The following is a 20,508-nucleotide window of genomic DNA, read 5'->3' as shown; positions in this document are numbered from 1 at the left end:
CCCCACCCTCAGTTCCTTCTTGCCAGACAACTCCAACAGAGAGGAAGGAGGGCAGGGTGTGGAATAGACATGAGCAACACATCTTGAAGAACACCAGTTACAGAAAAGGTAACTGTCTTTTTGTCTTCGAGTGATTGCTCATGTGTATTCCACAATAGGTGATTCCAATCTATATCTGTTGGAGGTGGGTAGGAGTTCACAAGTTCCCAGGATGGAGGACAGCCCTGCCGAACCTGGTGTCATCCCTGGTTTGGGGAACGATCGCATAGTGCAAGGTGAACGTGTGAACTGAAGACCACGTGGCGGCCCTACAAATGTCCTGGATGCGGACGTGGGCCATGAAGGCAGTCAATGAGGCCTGCGCCCAAGTTGAGTGTGCCCTCACAATGGGTGGCGGGGGGACACCCACCAACTCCTAACAGGAGTGGATGCGCGAAGTGATCCAATTGGAAAGCCGCAGAGTGGAAATCGGCTGGCCCCTCGCACGGTCAGCTGAGTCGATGAACAGTTGCAAGGACTTTCTGAACCGCTTGGTCCGCTCGAGGTAGAAAGCCAGAGCCCACCGCACATTGAGCGTGTGGAGACGGCGCTCTTCACTGGCTGCATGAGGCTTGGGGCAGAGGACCAGTAGAAAAACGTCCTGACCCATGTGGTAGGCAGAGTCCACCTTCGGGAGGAACGCGGGGTGTGGGCAGAGCTGGACCGTGTCCTTATGAAACGCAGCGTACGGTGGCTCGGAGCTGAGGGCCCTGAGCTCCGAGACTCGCCTGGCCGACGTGATTGCAACCAGGAAGACCACCTTCCACGAGAGGTGAGACCAGGAGTATGTGGCCAGTGGTTCAAATGGGGGCCCTGTGAGAGGAGCCAACACCAGGTTTAGATCCCACTGTGGGACCGGGACTCTAGAATATGGAAAAAGACCGTCCAAACCCTTAAGGAACTAGCCAATCATAGCATGGGAAAATACCGTGCCCCCTTGCACCGGCGGATGGAAGGCCAATATGGCTGCCAGGTGCACCTTGACTGACGAGGGCGCCAGGCCCTGGGCCCTCAGGTGGAGGAGGTAATCAAGGATGAGCTGGATCGGGGCAGCCACCAGGGAGACACCGTGGTCTGCCACCCACCTAGAGAAAAGGGACCACTTCACCAAATAAGCGCAGCGAGTGGAGGGCAGTCTACTTTTGAGGAGGACGCACTGAACCTGTTCTGAGCACGTCCTTTCCTCTCCACCTAGCCACTGAGCAGCTACACCGTGAGGTAAAGAGCTGCTAGGTTGGGATGGAGGTGGCAGCCCTGGTCCTGAGAGAGCAGGTCCAGGCAGAGCGGCAACGGCCACTGCGGAGCTACTGCCAGGCCCCGAGGGTCCTGTACCAACGCTGCCTGGGCCACGCCGGGGCAATCAGGACGACCCAGGCCTTGTCCATCTTCATCTTCTCCAGGACCCTGCTTATTAGAGGGAAAGGCATAGAGAAGTCGGCCTGACCAGGACAGGAGAAAGGCAGAGACAGCGCCCCTCCTCGGGTCCCTCCGGAGCAGAACCGGGGCATCGCTAGTTCTGCCAAATCGCGAATAGGTCCACCTGGGGAGTTCCCCACCTTCGGAAGAGCCGGTGGGCCACTTAACCTAAATCTTTCTTGCTTCAGATGAAACCCCATTGCTGGGGGTCCTGTCTTCAGTGGACATGGAAAACGTAATGTCCCTGGACATTGTCCAGAGCGCCACAGATGTCGGCCCCATGCTCCAGAGGCAAGCCGCCACTGGGATCTCTGCAGTCGCCTCCAGCCCGGTACCGGTACCAGTCGAGGGAACATTCCCGATGCTGTTCACCGCCGAGCGACCACTTGGGGCAGAGTCCATGTGGATCTCCCTCAGCGCCGACTAGATTGTCTGGGTTCCATCCGACTGGGACTCTCGGCACCGCTTGTCCTCAAGAAGCGAATATCGACGGGACCAATTAGCTATTATGAAAAACTTTTAACTATAAAGGTTATAAAGCTCTGGAATATGCTTCCAGGGTAGGTTGTAGAATTCCCATAGTTGGAGGTTTTAAAAAACAGGTTGGACAATCAGTCAAGTTTACTTGATCCTGCCACAGTGTAGGGGACTGGACTTGACAACTTCGACATACATTTGTATGATTTAGGACAGAGGATCTCAGCATTTCCAGACTACTGTACCCCTTTCAGGAGTCTGACTGGTGTTACGTATCCCTAAGTTTCACCTCACTTAAAACTACTTGCTTACAAAAATCATACACAAAAATACAAAAAAGTGTCACAGCCACACTATTACTGAAAAATTACTTGCTTTTTCATTTTTACCATGCAATTATAAAATTATTGGAATAGAAATATTGTACTTACATATCAGTGTATAGTGTATACAGCAGTATAAACAAATCATTGTATGAAATTTTAGTTTGTTCTGACTTTGCTAGTGCTTTTTATGCAGCCTGTTGTAAAACTATGCAAAATCTAGATGAGTTAATGCACCCCTGGAAGAGCTCTGCATACCCATGAGTATGTGTACGCCAGGTTGAGAACCACTGATTTAGGTTATTTCCATGAACCCAGAAGGACTGAAGGATACAAACTCCATATCTATTGCACACATTCTTCAAAGTACCATTCTGTGCAGTGTTGGATTTTTAATTTTTAAGCCACACACAATTACTAAAATCCAATTTCTTCCAATCACTGATGCTTAGACATTAAATATTTATGTAGAACTTGCACCTGCAGTATTCAATTAGTGGGTTATGGAACAGGAAACGATAAAAATAGGTACCACAGTTCTAAGAGCATAAATAGCTATCAATATGATTTTTATTGGGTTTTAATTACACATTACATCATGAGATTCCTATGACAATATGGACCCACCCTGAAGACTTTGCTCCTCCTGCGGACAAAACTTTCATTTGTTTCAATTCCCACTGCACAAGTAATGGCTTCCAGATTAGGCTCCACATGTATGCTGTTCAGGCAAAAAGATGCTTTTGGATTGCTTTTTGTGCAGTACTAGAGACACGGCATATTGGCATAAGTCTGGATTATTTTGCATTTTGGGACTTAGATGGCACCACCTCACCTTAACTACCACTTGGAAGAGCATTTTTGCTTGTGTATGCTGCATAATTTCCCATTTTTACTCCTTGTTTAAAAGCTGATTTAATAATACCAAATGCTTTTATGGCACTTTACAGAATCAAAGACATTGTCCCTGGGCTGACATTTCTGGTAAAAGATGAAAGGAAAGAGAAAAAAGAAAAGGAGTACTTGTGGCACCTTAGAGACTAACCAATTTATTTGAGCATGAGCTTTCGTGAGCTACAGCTCACTTCATCAGATGTTTACCGTGGAAACTGCAGCAGACTTTATATACACACAGAAATCATGAAACAATACCTCCTCCCACCCCACTGTCCTGCTGGTAATAGCTTATCTAAAGTGATCAACAGGTGGGCCATTTCCAGCACAAATCCAGGTTTTCTCACCCTCCACCCCCCCACACAAATTCACTCTCCTGCTGGTGCTAGCCCATCCAAAGTGACAACTCTTTACATAATCAAGTCGGGCTATGTCCTGCATAGATCAAGGTTTTCTCACATCCCCCCCACCCCCATACACACACAAACTCACTCTCCTGCTGGTAATAGCTCATCTAAACTGACCATTCTCCAGGTTTAAATCCAAGTTAAACCAGAACATCTGGGGGGGGGGGGGGGGGTAGGAAAAAACAAGAGGAAACAGGCTACCTTGCATAATGACTTAATGATTATGTAAAGAGAAAGGATAACAACAAAGTATACAAGATGTAATAACTATGAGGTGTGAAAGAGCAAATGATTAAGTTAGAGAACTGGTTAGTGCAGAAGATTAAAAACACTGGAGTAGAGCAGAGATTAGCAGTTGAAAGCTAGCTGAAAGATGACTGTTTTGGGGTGGGATTAGAAGGTGGAGAGAGGCTTGCTTGGCACACTCGGAGATGGAGATACACCCAGGTGATGAGCAGTAGTGGGAGGAAGAACACAGTGGCACAAGACAACACGAGGGGAATATCAAGGTAAATATTTGTTCATTTTCTATTTGAAATATAGCTAAGGATCTTTAAGGATATTCTTGTGTGCAAAATTGCTTCTGAAGGATAAGGACATAAAGCTCAAATCAATGTACCATTATTGTTAAATCTGAAGTTGTTTAGGTTTCTTCTGATCCTTTCTCTTTGTAGTCTATTGATGATAAATTCTAAGAGGGAACGCTGATGTGTGCATAGAGTACTAGGTTTTGGTTTATTAATGTCCTAGGGGGAAGGCCATATTGCCCTGTTCTGAAAAGTGCAGCCATTAGTATTACTTTCACTTCCCTGATGGACCACTTGGTATTAAAAAAAATACTTATACATAGTGTTTTGAAAAACTACCAATACACATAAATGCACGATGTATTAGAATTCCTACAATTTTAGAATGTTTACCCAACAGGAAATTATTTAAATGAGCATTTTCTCTGTAGCAATTTCAGATTGTTAAGAATGATTTTGATCTCTCAATAATAAAATTTAACACACCTGTTAAACTGTGCTGCATTTAGAGTTCGTGCTGTAGGCAAACACACCTCAGTTTTATTTTCTTACTGCAGAGGATTTAGTGGCCAGGTGAACAAACATCTGTCATATTTTACAAAAAGGTTAGCTGAAAATGAAACTATTTGTTTCAAGTACAAGAGTAAGTGGGCCAAATCTGTTCTTCCTGAGATCTGCTCAATACAGAAACCCAGTGAAAAACAATGAAAATAGGAGATGGAGGGTGGGGCTAAAGTGGCTATGAGCAATTTCTGTGTCTCCTCCTATTCTTGGGTCATTTAGGAGTTTGCCTGGACTCTGTCATAAAATAGAGCAGCTTCAAGGCTGCTGCAGTGGGCCCAGGAGGCCAATAGCTGAGAATTACTAGAGCTCAGTGCACTTTGGCCAGACTCCCCCTGAACAAGCAGTTGCAGGGCCAGGGAAGTTATGCTGACTCTACACCACCCAAAGAGCCTTCTTATTCTCTGGGGTTAGGGAGGACAGCTACATAGCCGCCCCCCCCACCCCCGGACCAACAGAGCAGGGTAAAGGGGGTGGGAGAGGGTCATACAACAAACTGGCCCCAAATTGTATTTTTATTAGGAGGGGAAAGCGTGGCAAAAAACTGCAGACACCTAATAAGCCTTACAATAACAGTGACTATTCAGAATAGATACAGCTATTTTAACACAGTAAAAGTACCTGCATCTTTCAGGAGAGTCCTCTCTATCTTTCCTCCGGAACTTGCTGATGGTATCATCAATTGTGCTTCCAATTTTGTCACTCAGTTCACCTAGTTTATCGCTGAATGGAAAAGCACCCTTGTTTTTATCCCACTCTTCATCCCATTTTGACTTGGGCTCAGAATCATACCTTTCACCTATATAATTTGTGAAGACATAATACTGATGGTAAACACACAAAAAAGCCTGTAGTCTTTTTGGAGTCGTCCCCCCTTACCCCACAAAAACTGTAATCTTATGAGTTTTCAAAGCAAACTGAAAGCTCCCACAGTGCTGAATCAACACTGCTACAGCAAGGCACGCCATGTAAGGCCAATGATTAAGTGGCAGGAATACAGATTCAAAAGCTTTTGTTTATGATAACTACACAACCTTAATGCACTGCACAGCATAGCACATCAGGATAGTGTTAAACCTTGCTGGAGGAGCAGCATAAGAGAATCAACTCAGGCTGTATAAGCAACTTATCAGAATTGGAACATGCCATTTTTATAATGGTCACTTAACGTGCAATACTGCATTCCAGGCCAAGCTGCTATGCTAAGTGGTAAATCTTTCAAAGATTTTATACATTTTAAAAGCTCATGAATACAGAGGCAGAGTACCAAACACCAAAACAGACTAGTGTGAAAACATATGGTAATATTTCTAGCATCTATTCCTGTTAAAAAACCCTCAAAAACAACAAGATTTAAAAACCATTAAGGAAAGTATAGCAACTTACTTTCTCAGCAGCCAGTCAGTGCTTTCACTTCTCAACACTACAGAGCCATCAAGAATTAGCAGCAAAATAAATCTGCTTCTGAATGTTGAGAAGCAAGAACTCCAACTAGCTGCTGGTTAGTTTAGAAAAAAGATTATAGCTGTGCTTGAATTACGTGCAAATAGTCCATGTACACATCTAAATGGAGATTTATTAAAGTAGATATTTTCACTAAAACTTCCCCTTGAATTGTTGGAATCTGAAACAATGATGATGACTGCACTACGGTTGAAAATTTTAGCCACCCAATCAGTGGCTTGGTTTTCATAGGGCAGGTATTTGGATTCTGGAAATATTAAGCCACTTATGGGGTACCTAAATTTGTATTCAAGTACTTACATTTAAGCACCAAACATTTGAACATGTTGGTTATAGGGCATAAAAATTAGAAAGGAAACATTGACCAGCCTGCTTTTAGTGCCTTACCTGAGTGAAAGGGAACTAGCAAGCACACAGCAAAAACAGTAAATTATTTGGGAACTCATAAGAAACTTGTAAGATACTAAAAAAAAAAATACAAGGATCATGCTCAATTAAAGTTTTAAATCCACACACAAGTGATAGGAATATGAAAAAGGTTCAACTGAATCCAAATTATGCCTCTCTCCAATCTGAATTACACATGCAAAAATAAAAATCTCAATCTCCGGAAAAGAAAATGTGAAGATCAAAGTGACTCACTTTGTTAGTTTTTTTTGGTATAACACAGAATCTGGACACGTACAGATATGCTTTCTGATCAAATGGCTCAATGTTAGTATCCAGCTGCCTATATCCTTTTCTCCATTTTATATGTACCAAGACTATATTGAAAGTGTCTACCAAACCAGATAATCAATAGTGCTCTCCATCACAAGAAGCAGAGAAAGTGCTAGACAGCACATCAATGTGCACTGAATGTGTTTTTTTGTTGTTGTTGTTTCTGTATTTTAACTTCTATTGTGTTTCCTTGTGTGTTATAAACATTTAGAACGCTGACAAACAGCTTAAAAACCTGGCCTGATGTACTGAAATGTAGATTGAGACAACAAAAAGAAATATTGGTTGGGTGGGGTTGTGAAAAAAAAAAACAAGTTTCCCTATGTAAAGTTTATTCACATGTTCCAGAACTTTGTTACACATTAGCCTGACACAGCATTGTTAAAAATCGTGGGCTAAAAAATAGCCTGTTCACATTTTTTAAAACTCACAAAATAACCCAAATGGATATGTTTTTGGATACTTCAGAAAAAGCAAAAAGAATCTTAAAACTATTTCCCCCCATAAATCCTACTGGATCCCTCTGCAAAAAATCCATTTTCTGTATAAGAGACTATTCCTTTCCAGCTGAAAGACCTGACCTTGTATGTAAAATTTCAGCCTGAAGGGGGTTTTTTTGTGCTGGCATTTTAAGATGATGCAAATGGCTTGCAAACACTTCAATATAGTGATAAATGAAGCGATGCTAATTATAGATCCTTTAGTATAAAAACAAATAACATTTGAATGAGATGACAGGTTCAGATTCGGAAGTGTGGTGAAAAGAGCCGAAGAGAATACGGAAAAGGAATGAAGTTTTCCACTGATCAACATGGGGTGGGTAAGTTATCTTTGGACAGAGTAAAACAAGAGCCAACCCAGACAGAAAGATAGGAGACAACAATGAAGAAGGTATAGAGGCAGTGGCCCATGAGTGTTCTACAAGACAAGAGGATTACCAGAGCCCCCAGCAGGTAGCAAAAACCCAAAGAAATATATTGCAAGGAGGCACTTATCCTACAGCATAGTGGAACTGCCTGTCTATCTTATTTAGTGGGGGGGGGGGAGGGGGAAGGAAGGGAATCCTTCCCTATACCATGGAGACGGTTCAGCCCACTGGCACTTCCACCACAGAGAGGAGGAAGGGTATGTGTAAGGGTCCATAGTGCCACACAGTGGCTTGTTCAGAGTAAATCTCCAGATCACATAGAGGATGCATACTCCTGGCACACCTCCCTCACATACAGTCCATTCTCGCACAGAGAAGTCACACTGGTTTCACTGCACAGGAGCACTCAGAAGTTGTGAGCATGAGGGTTGGACTTTCCTCTTAGTGGAAAATATCCCGATCTCTAATAGTACCAGGGAGAATATGGACAGACTGATGGTTTAGATGCAACATGTTGGGCTACACTGAAGAGATGCAAATTTAGATGCACCGCTCAGAGCTTTGTTCCTCACTGTGGCAGGGCTGGGAGCATGCAGGAGGCCAAGGATGGAGTGGTGCACAAAGATGTGCCTTGCATTGCTCATGAGTGATCATTTAAGCAAAGCAGAGAGAGGTGGGGAAGCTTCAAAGCACGGCAAAAAAAGGCCTGATGTGAGATATCAATGCTTAAGTCATAGGAAAAAACCTATCAGTTCTATGAAGCTAGATTTTAGGCAATCACTCCTGCAGATGAAGGGCAACTTCCCCTGGACACATTAGGCTCTGGAGCACCTATTGTCAAGGAGAGATGCAGAGTTATGAATGGTCAAGTGACCTTAATGGCATTTACAGACTTATACATTTTTGCATTTTAACCCTAGAATATCCCTTTAAACTGATTTTTAAGACAAAGCTACTGCTTAGTTTTCCTCCCTTAAATTCACAGTTCCCTAAGCTTCAATACCAGCTGTTGCTCAAATAAGGTTCCTTTAAGTTTCCCAAGCACCCACTGAAACACTGAATGGGTGACCTGCCTTCAGTTTTGCAAGGCAGAGTGGGCCTGGTGGGTGCAATAAAGCAGCACAGTACATATTCAGCTGCAAGTTTCCTAGCGTATCAAGGCAAAGTGGGTGTGGTGCTCGTGCTGGCACTGGGAAGCACGCTCCTTGAGGCGCGCATGGGAACTGCAGATTCAACGCATACAATAAAAAAAAAAAAAAAAAAATCACATAGACCAGATGCAGACCCCTGAATTCCATTAGAGATTGTAGATCAGCAAGCAGCACCACACACACATTACCACCACCACACAGACCTGATGTGAATATCAAAATACATACATATGATGGCTTATATGCCAAGGGTCCATATAATGCTACCCGGGGAGTTTAAGATCTGCTTGCATATCTTAAGGTACACATTGTTTTACTTTAACACCATACACCCACCACCAAAACAAAATCAGAGGCACGCAGCGAGGTCAGTTCGCTAAGACAAGGGTAGAAAGTCTACATCAAGCCATTTTTCAGCTATGAAGCGGTGACAAGGTATTAGCAATTTAAAAAAAACAGAACAAAAAAACCCACAGAATTCTTCTGGAAGCCCTGTATTTTTAAAATGCCTTGTTTGATTTGCTTCAAACTTTCCATTCGAATTCTATTGTGGCAAAAGACCCTACATGCCAATTTTTAGGTAGATCAGTTAAGTTTTGGAAGTGTCAGTGCATCACCATCAGCCATATTAAAAAAAAAAATCTCCATTTTAGTTCATTTAAGTGACTCTCTCCCCCTCCCGCCCAGGGACATTTGAAAATATTTAATTTCTATTCAGAGGTACCAGAAGGATGTGAAAAGTTATTAGCTTGATAAGAGTATTAAAATTGCCAGGTATATTTTAAAGAGTCCTTTAGAAAGGGACAATTTATCCAGGAAGGATTTGCTCAGTAAGTAGCTACTCTTTTAGTATTAATTTGCTCCGTGCAGCACATCCATGAAACCAAGCTAAGTCACTGGGTGCAAATTGCTCTCCTCAACTAGTTGACCAACACAGCACTGAACTCACCATATCTGAACCCTCCGACACTGTCAGAAGAAACCCCAATGTATTTGTCTTTGTTCTTCTTTGCCTTTTTCCTCTCTTCACGAAGTCGATCATCATCCTGGGCAAACTCTACCATTTCTTTTACCTTTTGGCGTATGTTTATACCTTGGTCTTTGCCATTCTCATCTGTATATATTGGCAAAGGGGAAAACATTCAGAAATAGCAGTTAGAACTGAGCATTAGACAAGCTAACAAATTTAAAAAGTTACAAAATGAACAGTTATGAGAAAAATCCTAAAATGCACTGAACCTGTCTAAAATATGAGGTCAAACGTAACATTTTATTTCAATTGAAATTTCATCCTCAGCTAAATCATGTATTTTCATTAAGCACAATTTTTATTTAGAAAGGTCTAGCATTAATCTTTAACAGACCAACAACAGTAAGTTTTGGAGTAAAACAACCAAACTCAGATTTAAACTATTTTCTTCACTCATTTTATTCCGATTTTAACCCATTTTAAGAATCAGCACCAGTTTTTAGCTTTTTTAGTGCAGTTTTAGAAACACTAATTGCTAGAATTCTGTCACACTGCAAAACTGAATTTTTAAAGTGCTTTCAGCTAAAAACTAAAATTTGCTTTTCTCGCCAGCCTCTTTCACATTCAAAACACACATTGGCCTTGCTGCCTTTGCACTGTAAATATTATTTGGTGGGAGGAAAAAAACCCCCAGCTTCAAACAGATGTGTGTGTTTTGGAGCTCTAACCTTTTCTTCCCATATGATTAAAGCTATTCCTTTACGGACACCACAGGGGACCAGTCTCTAGTGCATATTTTAATATAAACCCGAACACTCATGTTGTGTTGGTTCTGTTGTTATTAGCCAGTCTTTTCTGCAAGTTCTTGTCTTCACTAATTAATACTCTAGGGTCCCACGTCTTGGATTCTGCACTCTTCACACAACCGGCAACAGTCACATTCTAATTAGAGCAGGGAAGCTTCTAAGCTGGTTCAGGTGACTGACAACTCCAACTCCTGTTTTAATTTGCTTATAAGATTTTTCTATTGCTCACCTACAAAGTGGTAATTTTCCAGGGAGCGCAAATCATAAATGTGTTCTCTGGCACTCGTAACAACACGCTCTGATCCATTCCTTATGAGGTAAGCTAGGAGCAGCAAAGACTATAAAAATACAAAGCACATTAAATGACTGCATGACCAAAAGCTCTATCAGAATTTGTTTTAAGTGCAATAAAAAACTAAATCCTAAAATCCAAAAAAGTCAGTCAATGTCAAGGTTTGTTCCCCTTTTAAATAAGTAACTATTACACTGATTTGCCTTATCAGGTTCTCTTTTTTCCTTCCCCTTTTTCATTTATAAGCATCGCAAGCAAATTTAGATTGCATTTGTTCAGTAAAAACAAAGTAGATTGTTATTAGATCATCACTAATTCTTGAAGCAAAATAACTTATCAGAAAAAGATGGTGATGGAAATTTAAAAAGCAAACCTAAACCTGTAAAACAAAACAGTTTTCCTGTATCCCCCCTGCCCCTTCAATTCCCCAAAGTTTTTCATTTAAAAGCAATTTTTATGGTGACTTATTTCTGTTGCTCTCTACAGGAATGTGTTCATGTATAAAACACAGTATTCTGGAGTAAGTTTAAAGGAAACTTCAAGAGAAAAATTTTAAGAAGTTGAAAAAGTATTTTTTAAAATTGTGAACTTCCTTGAACTTCAATAAGTTCCATCTAAAAAAAAGTCACATGAAACAGAGTATCAGCTACAATACGTACTCAAAATGCAATATATTCAAACCTGGTAGATAATTCCAACTTAATTTAGAAAATTAAGTAGTACGTATGATAGCATTAAATATTCATTTACATTATACTTCAGGGAAAACAATTACGAGTACAAAGCATTGGGCACCCCAAGAAAACAGAGTGTGCCTTACAATTATTTTTGTCTTGTTATATATAATCTAAGCCTCAAACAAGACACAGTAGGATCTAAACCTTAAATTTTAAAAATGATATGTGCTATACCAATCCCACCCCATCCCCGAAAAAAAACAATATAATCGTACATATGTTGTTACATTGGAAGTACAGCATTACAATATTAAGGAAAAAGATCTACTTTACACAAATTATTCAAAGCCACGAAAACTTCAACTGGTGTTCAGTGCTTTCTCTACCACTAATAAGACAAAAGGCAAATGAAATACAATCTTCAAAATTAGTGGGAAAATTTGGATTCTTTTCAGGCAGAATACTTAATGTAAATTAAGTTTTAAGCTGTTTAATTTGGAAACAATTTTAATTTTTCTAGTTAGAAACAATATCCTTTAGAATGCTTAAAAAGAATTTGAAAATAATTTGAAAAAGAATTGTTTACCAACAGGGATACATACAAATTATATTTCTTTTGTTTAAGTACAAAATGTAGATGTTATTCTGTTTGACACTCCTGCAACAGTAAAATAAGATTACTATGTTAATTAAAAAGCATTTTACACAAAACACTTGTTTTCAGAAAGCTCTATACTGCAGAACAAAAAACAAAACAGAAATTTGACTTTTATAACAGAGTTAATAGTAACAACTGACAGGAGAAAACTAAAGTTTATTGTAACTACAGTTTCTTGGTAATACAAACGTAACATAGTTGAATACGTACATGCACAACAGTGCATCAAGATATGAAACTGAAATTAATACCTTGTTTGTTCTTCAGTACACAGAGTAAGAGTAATCACACCCTAAAAATGTCTTATATGCACACACCTTATAAACTCTCCTCCAGTTCTTTTTATTATCTTTCAACATTCGAGTCCAAAGCATGTTCATAAGTTCTGGAAACTGCTCATACATAAATGTAGCTCTAGGAGAATTAAACAAAAGGAGCAAAGAAATTATTTTCATAAGTTTTCCCTAGTAGTTTGCTACAATTAAATGTTGACAGTAGATGGCAGACTTGGTCTAAAACTATTGTAATTCCATCACACTCCAAGTGAAGAGCTACCAAAATTTCTTATTTATACAGATGAATTTCACACACCACCATTCAAACAAAGCTGAGTATCTATCAATTTGGGGGACGCGGGGGGGGAGGAGAGAAGAGGAATCTATTCTCTTCAAAGCAATGGTTTAATGTCTACAACATGACTGTGGTGGTGCCCCTCATAACTAGCTCATCACACACTATCCAAGCCCTTCTCTGAAAGATAAACTGATACATATGTTCAGGAGCAAAAATTTGGCTAAACTTACTGTTTAAACCCTTAAAAAGTATTGGAGCAACTGGCCCCAAATAGGATCTTTTTTATTCTGAAAACCCCACAAAATTATACATATTGTAAGACCAAGAATTAAAAAAAAAAAAAAATACACTGCAAGTACACTGTGACATGTCTCTGATTTGGTGATTCTGATTTTTTTTTTCCAGCATATAATCCTAAAATTTAATTTACAATTATTTGTCAGCTCCTCTCTATCAACCTGGCATCCTTGCTGGTTTGGCAGCAAATTTTACATTTCTGTATAAAGATGCATCTTTTTCATCACCGCTGAGTCAAATCATCACTTACTTGGCAATCTCTCCCATGAGCTGCCCTGAAGGTCCCCATGGATCATCATTGGTTGCTTCTCGAACCTTAGACTCTATGTCTGAATAATTCATAACCACGTTGGTGCTGCAAAGGAACAAAAAATTAACACACACATGAAGATTAGCATCAAACTGAGAAACACATGAAAACTTAATAATGACACTAGTGGGTACCTTAATGAGATTCCCACCCTGTAGAGGTAAGAAAACATCTTTAGTGAAGAAGCTACCCTGAGGACATTATACAACACATTTAAGTTATCTTTAAGAAGATTTTTACTTTCCATTAGTCTTCAAGAATACAGATGAGAGACTAGGGATTACACGAGAGTTGGAATCAGTCCAGTAAAAATGGCTTTTGGTCAACTTAAAACTGAAACAACCACTAGAGTCTAAATTGGTAGTTTCCCCAGCTAGATCTGGCTTGCTTGCAGGCTTACATGTTGCACAATTATTTGCCAGTACTTCTATAATTCAATGAACAGAAGTGGATGTGTATTTTTTCAAACCATGTGCATTATAATGAAATCCAAACAATGTCAGTATCCCAGCAGGTGCTAGCAAAATTACACAGATAGGAGAAGCTGGAAAGAAGGGAGATGAGAAATTCACAGGGAAGTATGTTTTTTAGCTTGAACAGTTTTAATTAAGGGAAAATGGGAAGGAGAAAGGGAGAGAAGCTACAGGGCTCCCTGTATGCCGATTATAGGAATGAAAACAATATCAAGAGTTCAAGGACCCTCTACGGGAGTTCTTGCAAAAATGCAATATAGAAAGAGGAAAAAAGATGTTGCAGTACTATCTTTAAGAGAGTCAAAGAATCTGCCTTCTTAATGAATAGCTGCTGTAGAAAATGTTTAATCACAACGTTTAATGACAAGTCTAATTTTTAATGCTCTCTTACGAAAAAGAAGTCCTAATATACTCTGGAAGCAAGATGATCTGCCTTAACCCGAACAAAAGAGGGGCTCAATGGATTTATTCCTTAACTGTATTCACATGAAAAGAGCTCTCCTATGGCAATATTTAAAGATGTATTTTTTTCAGATGATGTGTTAGTGGGAAAATGGAATAATTGTGCATATTCACATGTACATCAGAGAAACACTGCACAACTAAAACACACACCATTACATATACTCTGCCCTACTTGTAGAATGTTCTCACACGCTCTAGTGTATTTAAAATAGATATGCAATGGCTATGTTTATACCCCTTATACGACAAAGTTTAGAAAAAAAACCTGTTAAATACATTATACAACTGGTTTCAGAACCTGAAAGAAGTTGCTGCAACATGATTGTTTTCAACTTGGAGTCCATAGAACGTCTTGTAAACCAACTGGAATGAAATGCGGAACTGGTCCAGTGGCTTAGTAGTAATGCTATGGCGGGGCGGAGACTGGGTTCACCTTCCTTTGTTTTCTGAATCCAGAATGGCAACAAAAACACTGCTTTACAGTCACCCGTCTGGGTGTTTAGGGAGAAGCATGAATAGGTTTTAAAGTGACACCCATCTAACCCTCCGTGCAGAAGAATGATGGAACTTGGAGTGTAAAGCAAAAGAGAAAGGAGAAACAAAAAGTTTTTAAGAGCCAGAAAAGGACACAGAGGGTAATAAATCCAGAGGTAGAACTCCTAGACTTAATCAGGGATTCTCAGCATTAGAATTCTTGCGATCAGATTCTGAAAAATAATTTTATTTGACTGTGTCTGAAGAAAGCATACCCTACATGGCTGAGTAAGTAATCAGCAAGCCAATAGACTATGATCTGTTTAAGAAAGCATGTCCAAACTCAGCAATAGGTTTGAACAATAGCAATTAGGGTTGTATAAAGTCACCGTTAAAAACTATTTAAAAAAAAACCCTACAAACTTTTGTTTCTGCTGTTTTGTTTGCTGTAGACATCCAGATGTAAGCTAGTACCATTTTCAATTCTCATGCATATGGAACATTTTCATTTATTTGTTTAACTACAGGCTTCAGAAGCTTTGCAGCTTTCAGCACACTAGTTTTCTTGTCCTATGTAAGGAAAACTTGTGGGTCAAAAGGGAAAGGTTCTGTTTGTTTTTATAAAACCTCCCCAAGCTCTTGTTTGAGGGGATGGATGGGGAATATAAAAAAGAGTTTCCTATATTTCAAGTAACGTTTGAGATTGGGGGGAAAAAAATCACATAAAAAAGAAACTTGCAGGAAAAATACCAGCATCAACTAAATAGTTTCTCAAAGTACAGGGCTAACACAGTACTGGGAAGAAGTAAGCAATGGGGGGGGGGGGGGGGAAGTCCAGTTAAACCCCACTAAAATAGGAAGACATGCTCCATTTCTAAAACCATCCTACAGTAAAGTTATTGTTCTCAGCAAATTGTAGAAAGCTCTCAAATACCAAGATGAGATCTAATGGCACAAAACGTTCCAAAACAAAATATCTTTAAGCCACAGTTAATTCAGAAACAAATGTAAACTTAAAAACGTTGTATAGTTTGGCTTTGTTCCAGGTCTTTTAAAAATAGCTATTTTTAAAAAGGTGGAAATATAGTTTTATTCTTCCTTTCCCATGTTTTCTATGGCCCTCATTCCATGCCCTACCCATGATTCCTGTGACCTTTGCAGCAAAAAATAATTTATGTCCAGATGTGAAGGGAAAAAGTGACTGGTTTGATTGCCAAGACTTCCTGTGATTGATATAAATTTAATATCCGAGGACACTTTCAGACGCCAGGGGGGGCTCTCTGATTAGTTTATACTGGGCAGCTTCCAGGGAATCGTGCTGGACTTCATGGACAGATTGCTTTGCAAACAAATGGTTATGCAATAGCTAAGACTAACAGAAGGAATCCTAGTACTGAACGCTTAAAGCACACTATAATCTCAAAGATTCCCTTTGGATTTACACCAACTCATTAATTTAAAGCCCTCACAATTGAAATCTTATAACAAGCCAGTTTTGACATGGATAGAGATGTTAAGTAAACGGAAGAAGTGGATTTAGCCATTAGGTTAAAAGTACGGCATATGGAAAAAGATAAATTAATGATTACAAAACCTTTGCCAAATTCCTTTCTGCTTACATGGTACAGGTTAGCTTTCTTATAATTGTCTTTTTAATCTTATAGATCAGTGTCAACTCCCACTGATACATTTTAATTTTCTTTTTCATTCACTGTTCCAGCACCTTTTTTCAAAGTCAGTGATGTCAGTATAGGTTTGGTTCTTATATTTCTAGCCAGAAAGAGGCACTAGCAACAAATAAATAAATAAATGGGTTCAGTAAAAAAAGCCGTGGTCCGTGGGGTGTTCTTTATTTTAAAATCTCAGCAACAGATGGGTTAAGTTTATAAATACAAAAAGCTACACATCTACAACAATTTTAAAAAGGTAGCTTAAGTGATGCTCTCAAATTCTTTGGCAGTGGGAATGCCAGTACATCTCATTATTTAAAAATATTTGGCTTGTCTCAGTGTGGATCAATTAACAAAGATTAAATATTCTTCACGTTTTTGAAAAAATGAATATTTATATTTAACACCTAATTCTACAATCAGATAAACTAAAAAAAGAGATGCCTTTATTGTGATTAAACATACCCAGTTTACTTAAAGTGTTTTATGTGCTTCTGAAAAGGAAAGGATCTTTGAAAGAACTATACAGTAACCTCATAAATATTCCAAATTTCTTTTTGAGTTATGGTTTCCTGAGATCTAGAATATTTGCAATGCGGCTCTCATCAAGACCCAAGTGTCATGCCTTAAAATGAGTTAAAAACAGAAAATAGGGAAAACGGGTTGGAGAGAAATATTGTACATGCTTCATTATATTTCCTGCTGCTTGTCTTTTTTGTGGGGAAGAAGGGAGAAAGGAGGTGTGGGAGAAAAAAGTCAGTTCTGTAACCATTCCTACAAAGATAACAGAAAGCCAAAAAACAATAAGCTCCATCCAAAATTTGGTGTGCAGAATATTTACAAATTAGCTATCCGTTCCCACTCATATTATAGAACACTCAAATCACATCAGCTTTCAGGAATAAAATGAGGGAAGAAACCTGAAATGCTCTTCCAAAGACAAACAAACATATATGGATTTCTTAAAGCATACAAATGAAATAGTTCATTTGCAAGTAAAGATTTACATGTGTTACAATTTTCTGAAGGAGCGTACTTCACAAGACTAAATACAGAAAGCATGAAGATCATTTTTCACCATACAGATGGTACACACAACTCAGGAACAAAGTAGGCACAAGAAACACTGTGTACATAAGTAAGCGATAACTATGTTGTGCAGAGTTTTCTAAGTACTTGATTTCAATACATTCCGTGGCTGTGATAACAGTAATATTTTAGGCTACTATACTAGGGCTCTTCACAACACTGAACCCCATAATGAATCATCAGATCTCAATAATGCTCCTCAGCTCTGAAGAACAGCGTATTAAAGAGGGTGAAGTGTATTATGCTCTCCAGAAAGTATCAACGTCTCTTCAAAGTGTTTTACCATAAAACACCCATAAAATAAACACTGAAAAGGAAAGTACCCTTAGGCTAAAAAATCACTTTAGTGCCAGGAAAAATCTGTTCTATTTTGTGTTTTCAGCCAAAACATTAGGGATAACAGTTTTAAATAATACTTGCAATGTTGTGAGGTGAAACCTTGATCATCAATCATGTGGTTTTCATTATTCTGGATCACAGGACACCCTCCACAGATTCTTATGCTGTACTTGTACCCAAATTGGAACTCCTAAGGGAGGTTTACCATCCAACTCTATAGAATTTGGGAAGCAATGCTCTTTTGAAGTATTACAAATACCTGGCTCACTAGAAAATGACATTTCAGCCCTTCAATGTGCACAAGAATCCTCTAATGACAAGAAGTTTCTGGATTCAGAAATGTCCAAGTGATTCCCCCAACACCCAGATCCAGACCCAAACTGAAATATCCCTGAAGTATCAAGGAATATAGTACTGCTTTACAAGTATCAGTATACAAAATTTGAAGTGGATAAAAACTAACTATTGCAGCACACTTTAATCAGTATTTACTGGAGTTTGCAAATACAGTTCTTGCCACGGGGAGAATCACTGTGCTGAATAAAACTACGCTCCCATGTAAGCAACACTAGTAAAGTATTCCCTTAATTCAATCCCCACTGTAGCACTGGCTATTACTTCAAAGTAGCTAGAAGAGCTGATATTAGGTAAGGAAAGCAAATATGAGCCAATCAAAAGGGGTTGAGAAAAAAAATTCACACACTAAGAAGTGTAATGGGAAAGTGTAAAACGTATCCACACACAGAACCCACTTAATGCTGGTTAAGGGACCAAGCAGCATAACAAAAGTTGTTTAAATTAGTATTTTGCACAACTAAAAAACCTCAAGTGCAGCCCGAGGTAAGAGTCAGGGCACTCCATTTAAAGAGCTATGAGCATTAGGACTTCTATTGATGTAGGTGGCGTCAGCAAGTGCACAGGCTCTATTCTGGACAGGAGATCTGCACTAGCTTTGTTCAATGCTAAGCCAAAACTAGTGAGAACTAAAATTATCATACACATTGTAAGGAGAGTGGTCACTTTAGATAAGCTATTACCAGCAGGAGAGTGGGGTGGGGGGAGGTATTTTTTCATGCTTTGTGTGTATAAAAAGATCTTCTACACTTTCCACAGTATTCATCCGATGAAGTGAGCTGTAGCTCACGAAAGCTTATGCTCAAAAAAATTGGTTAGTCTCTAAGGTGCCACAAGTACTCCTTTTCTTTTTGCGAATACAGACTAACATGGCTGTTACTCTGAAACCTAAAATAAATTGAAATCATAGTGAAAGGGAATATTATAATAGTTTCTTTATAGTGATGGAAAAAGGTATTGGATTGGACAGGGCAAGACTAATTAGAAACATTTCTCAAACCTTTGGGAAGCTACCCACTGTGCTGAGGGAGCAAGCAGCGTGAAAAGGGAACCTGGCTACCCAGTTAAATTTTTTAAATGCATATTTCAAACCAATTATGATATCATATATACATGAACTCCTATGTGCATAATATTATACCTTTAACTATTACTCCAAGGACCTTACTGGATTATGCACCTTCTGTTTTTCCTTTTTAATTTTACAACTGGGAACACTAAAATACTAAAAGCTGAAACGAGAAACTCTCTTTTTTACCACCATTAACAATTTGCAATGAAAGATCATTCCTTAAATATCTCCATTTGAAGAGTAAAGCTGAGTAAAAAAAATGTTATATATTATAGAAAGCTTTAATACCAACACTACTGAATAAACACCAAATTTAAAAAGAAAAAGAAAAAAAAGAAAAACAGCAACCCACATTTGAAATCATTCCTTCCCAAGAATTACTCCTTTGATAAAGACTATTAGGTTAGGTACCGGGCAACAAAAGCTCTATTACTGTAAAACATTGCTTAGTATAGGGAGAAAATTTTGCAAGAGATAAGAAATCTTTTTTTTTTTAAATAATTGAAGTTATTTCTATAAGAGCTATCACAGTATATGCCTAATAGTCCTATCCTCAATCTATAATTACCATCTGCTGAACAGTCGTACCTTTTAACAATTTTGAGATGTGAACACTTCAGTTTTCATCAAGTCTAATTTTGTTAGTTGCTTATTCCCTTTTTATGAAGCAGTTCCCACAATACCTTCTACCTGACCACTTCAAACAGTTTTCTTATTAAGCGGAGAATAAAATAAAATCTTATATTGGGGCCATGAAAATATGGTTATGTATTCAGAGTTGGTAACAATCTAGTGCTCTCCTCTTCTACATCAACAAATGGTGGTTTTCTGCAACCTCAAGCCCTGCACCCATAAAACCAAATAAAAATATGTTAACAAAGATCTGTTGTATTTTCAGACTGGCCATATCAATCTAGTTACTTGTCAACCATAAGAGGTCAATGGCTGACATCATCTGAAAATGGATATGCAAATAAATAAATAAATAAATCCATTTTACAACAGGAGTAAAGATCACATTGTATCTGGCTCAATAAGCAAGTAGTTCCTTGCACTCTCTCCCTCCTGCACAGCTCTCTCAACCAGAGTATCAAGACTCTTGAGGTGGGGTACACACACACACATAGGAATGTTTATCCATG

The 20,508-nt window shown here is 39.0% G+C and overlaps 1 protein-coding gene across 1 annotated transcript in view; it reads right to left on the bottom strand.

Moving 5' to 3' along the window:
• The window catches only part of CLINT1 (clathrin interactor 1), an 84,121-nt gene that overhangs the window by 24,734 nt on the left and 38,879 nt on the right, over positions 1-20,508 (bottom strand). The window contains exons 2-6 of the mRNA XM_073355206.1: positions 13,371-13,475; positions 12,568-12,664; positions 10,853-10,961; positions 9,797-9,961; positions 5,266-5,443 (exon numbers count right to left, since the gene is read on the bottom strand). Of these exons, the coding sequence (XP_073211307.1) occupies positions 5,266-5,443; positions 9,797-9,961; positions 10,853-10,961; positions 12,568-12,664; positions 13,371-13,475 (654 nt within the window). The remainder of the gene's footprint in view (positions 1-5,265; positions 5,444-9,796; positions 9,962-10,852; positions 10,962-12,567; positions 12,665-13,370; positions 13,476-20,508) is intronic.

This window comes from Lepidochelys kempii, chromosome 8 (assembly GCF_965140265.1).
Source record: "Lepidochelys kempii isolate rLepKem1 chromosome 8, rLepKem1.hap2, whole genome shotgun sequence".
In the NCBI taxonomy this organism is placed as follows: Eukaryota; Metazoa; Chordata; order Testudines; family Cheloniidae; genus Lepidochelys; species Lepidochelys kempii.
The sequence above is the reverse complement of the archived record's forward strand: the minus strand, read 5'-3'. Positions and strand labels throughout refer to the sequence as shown.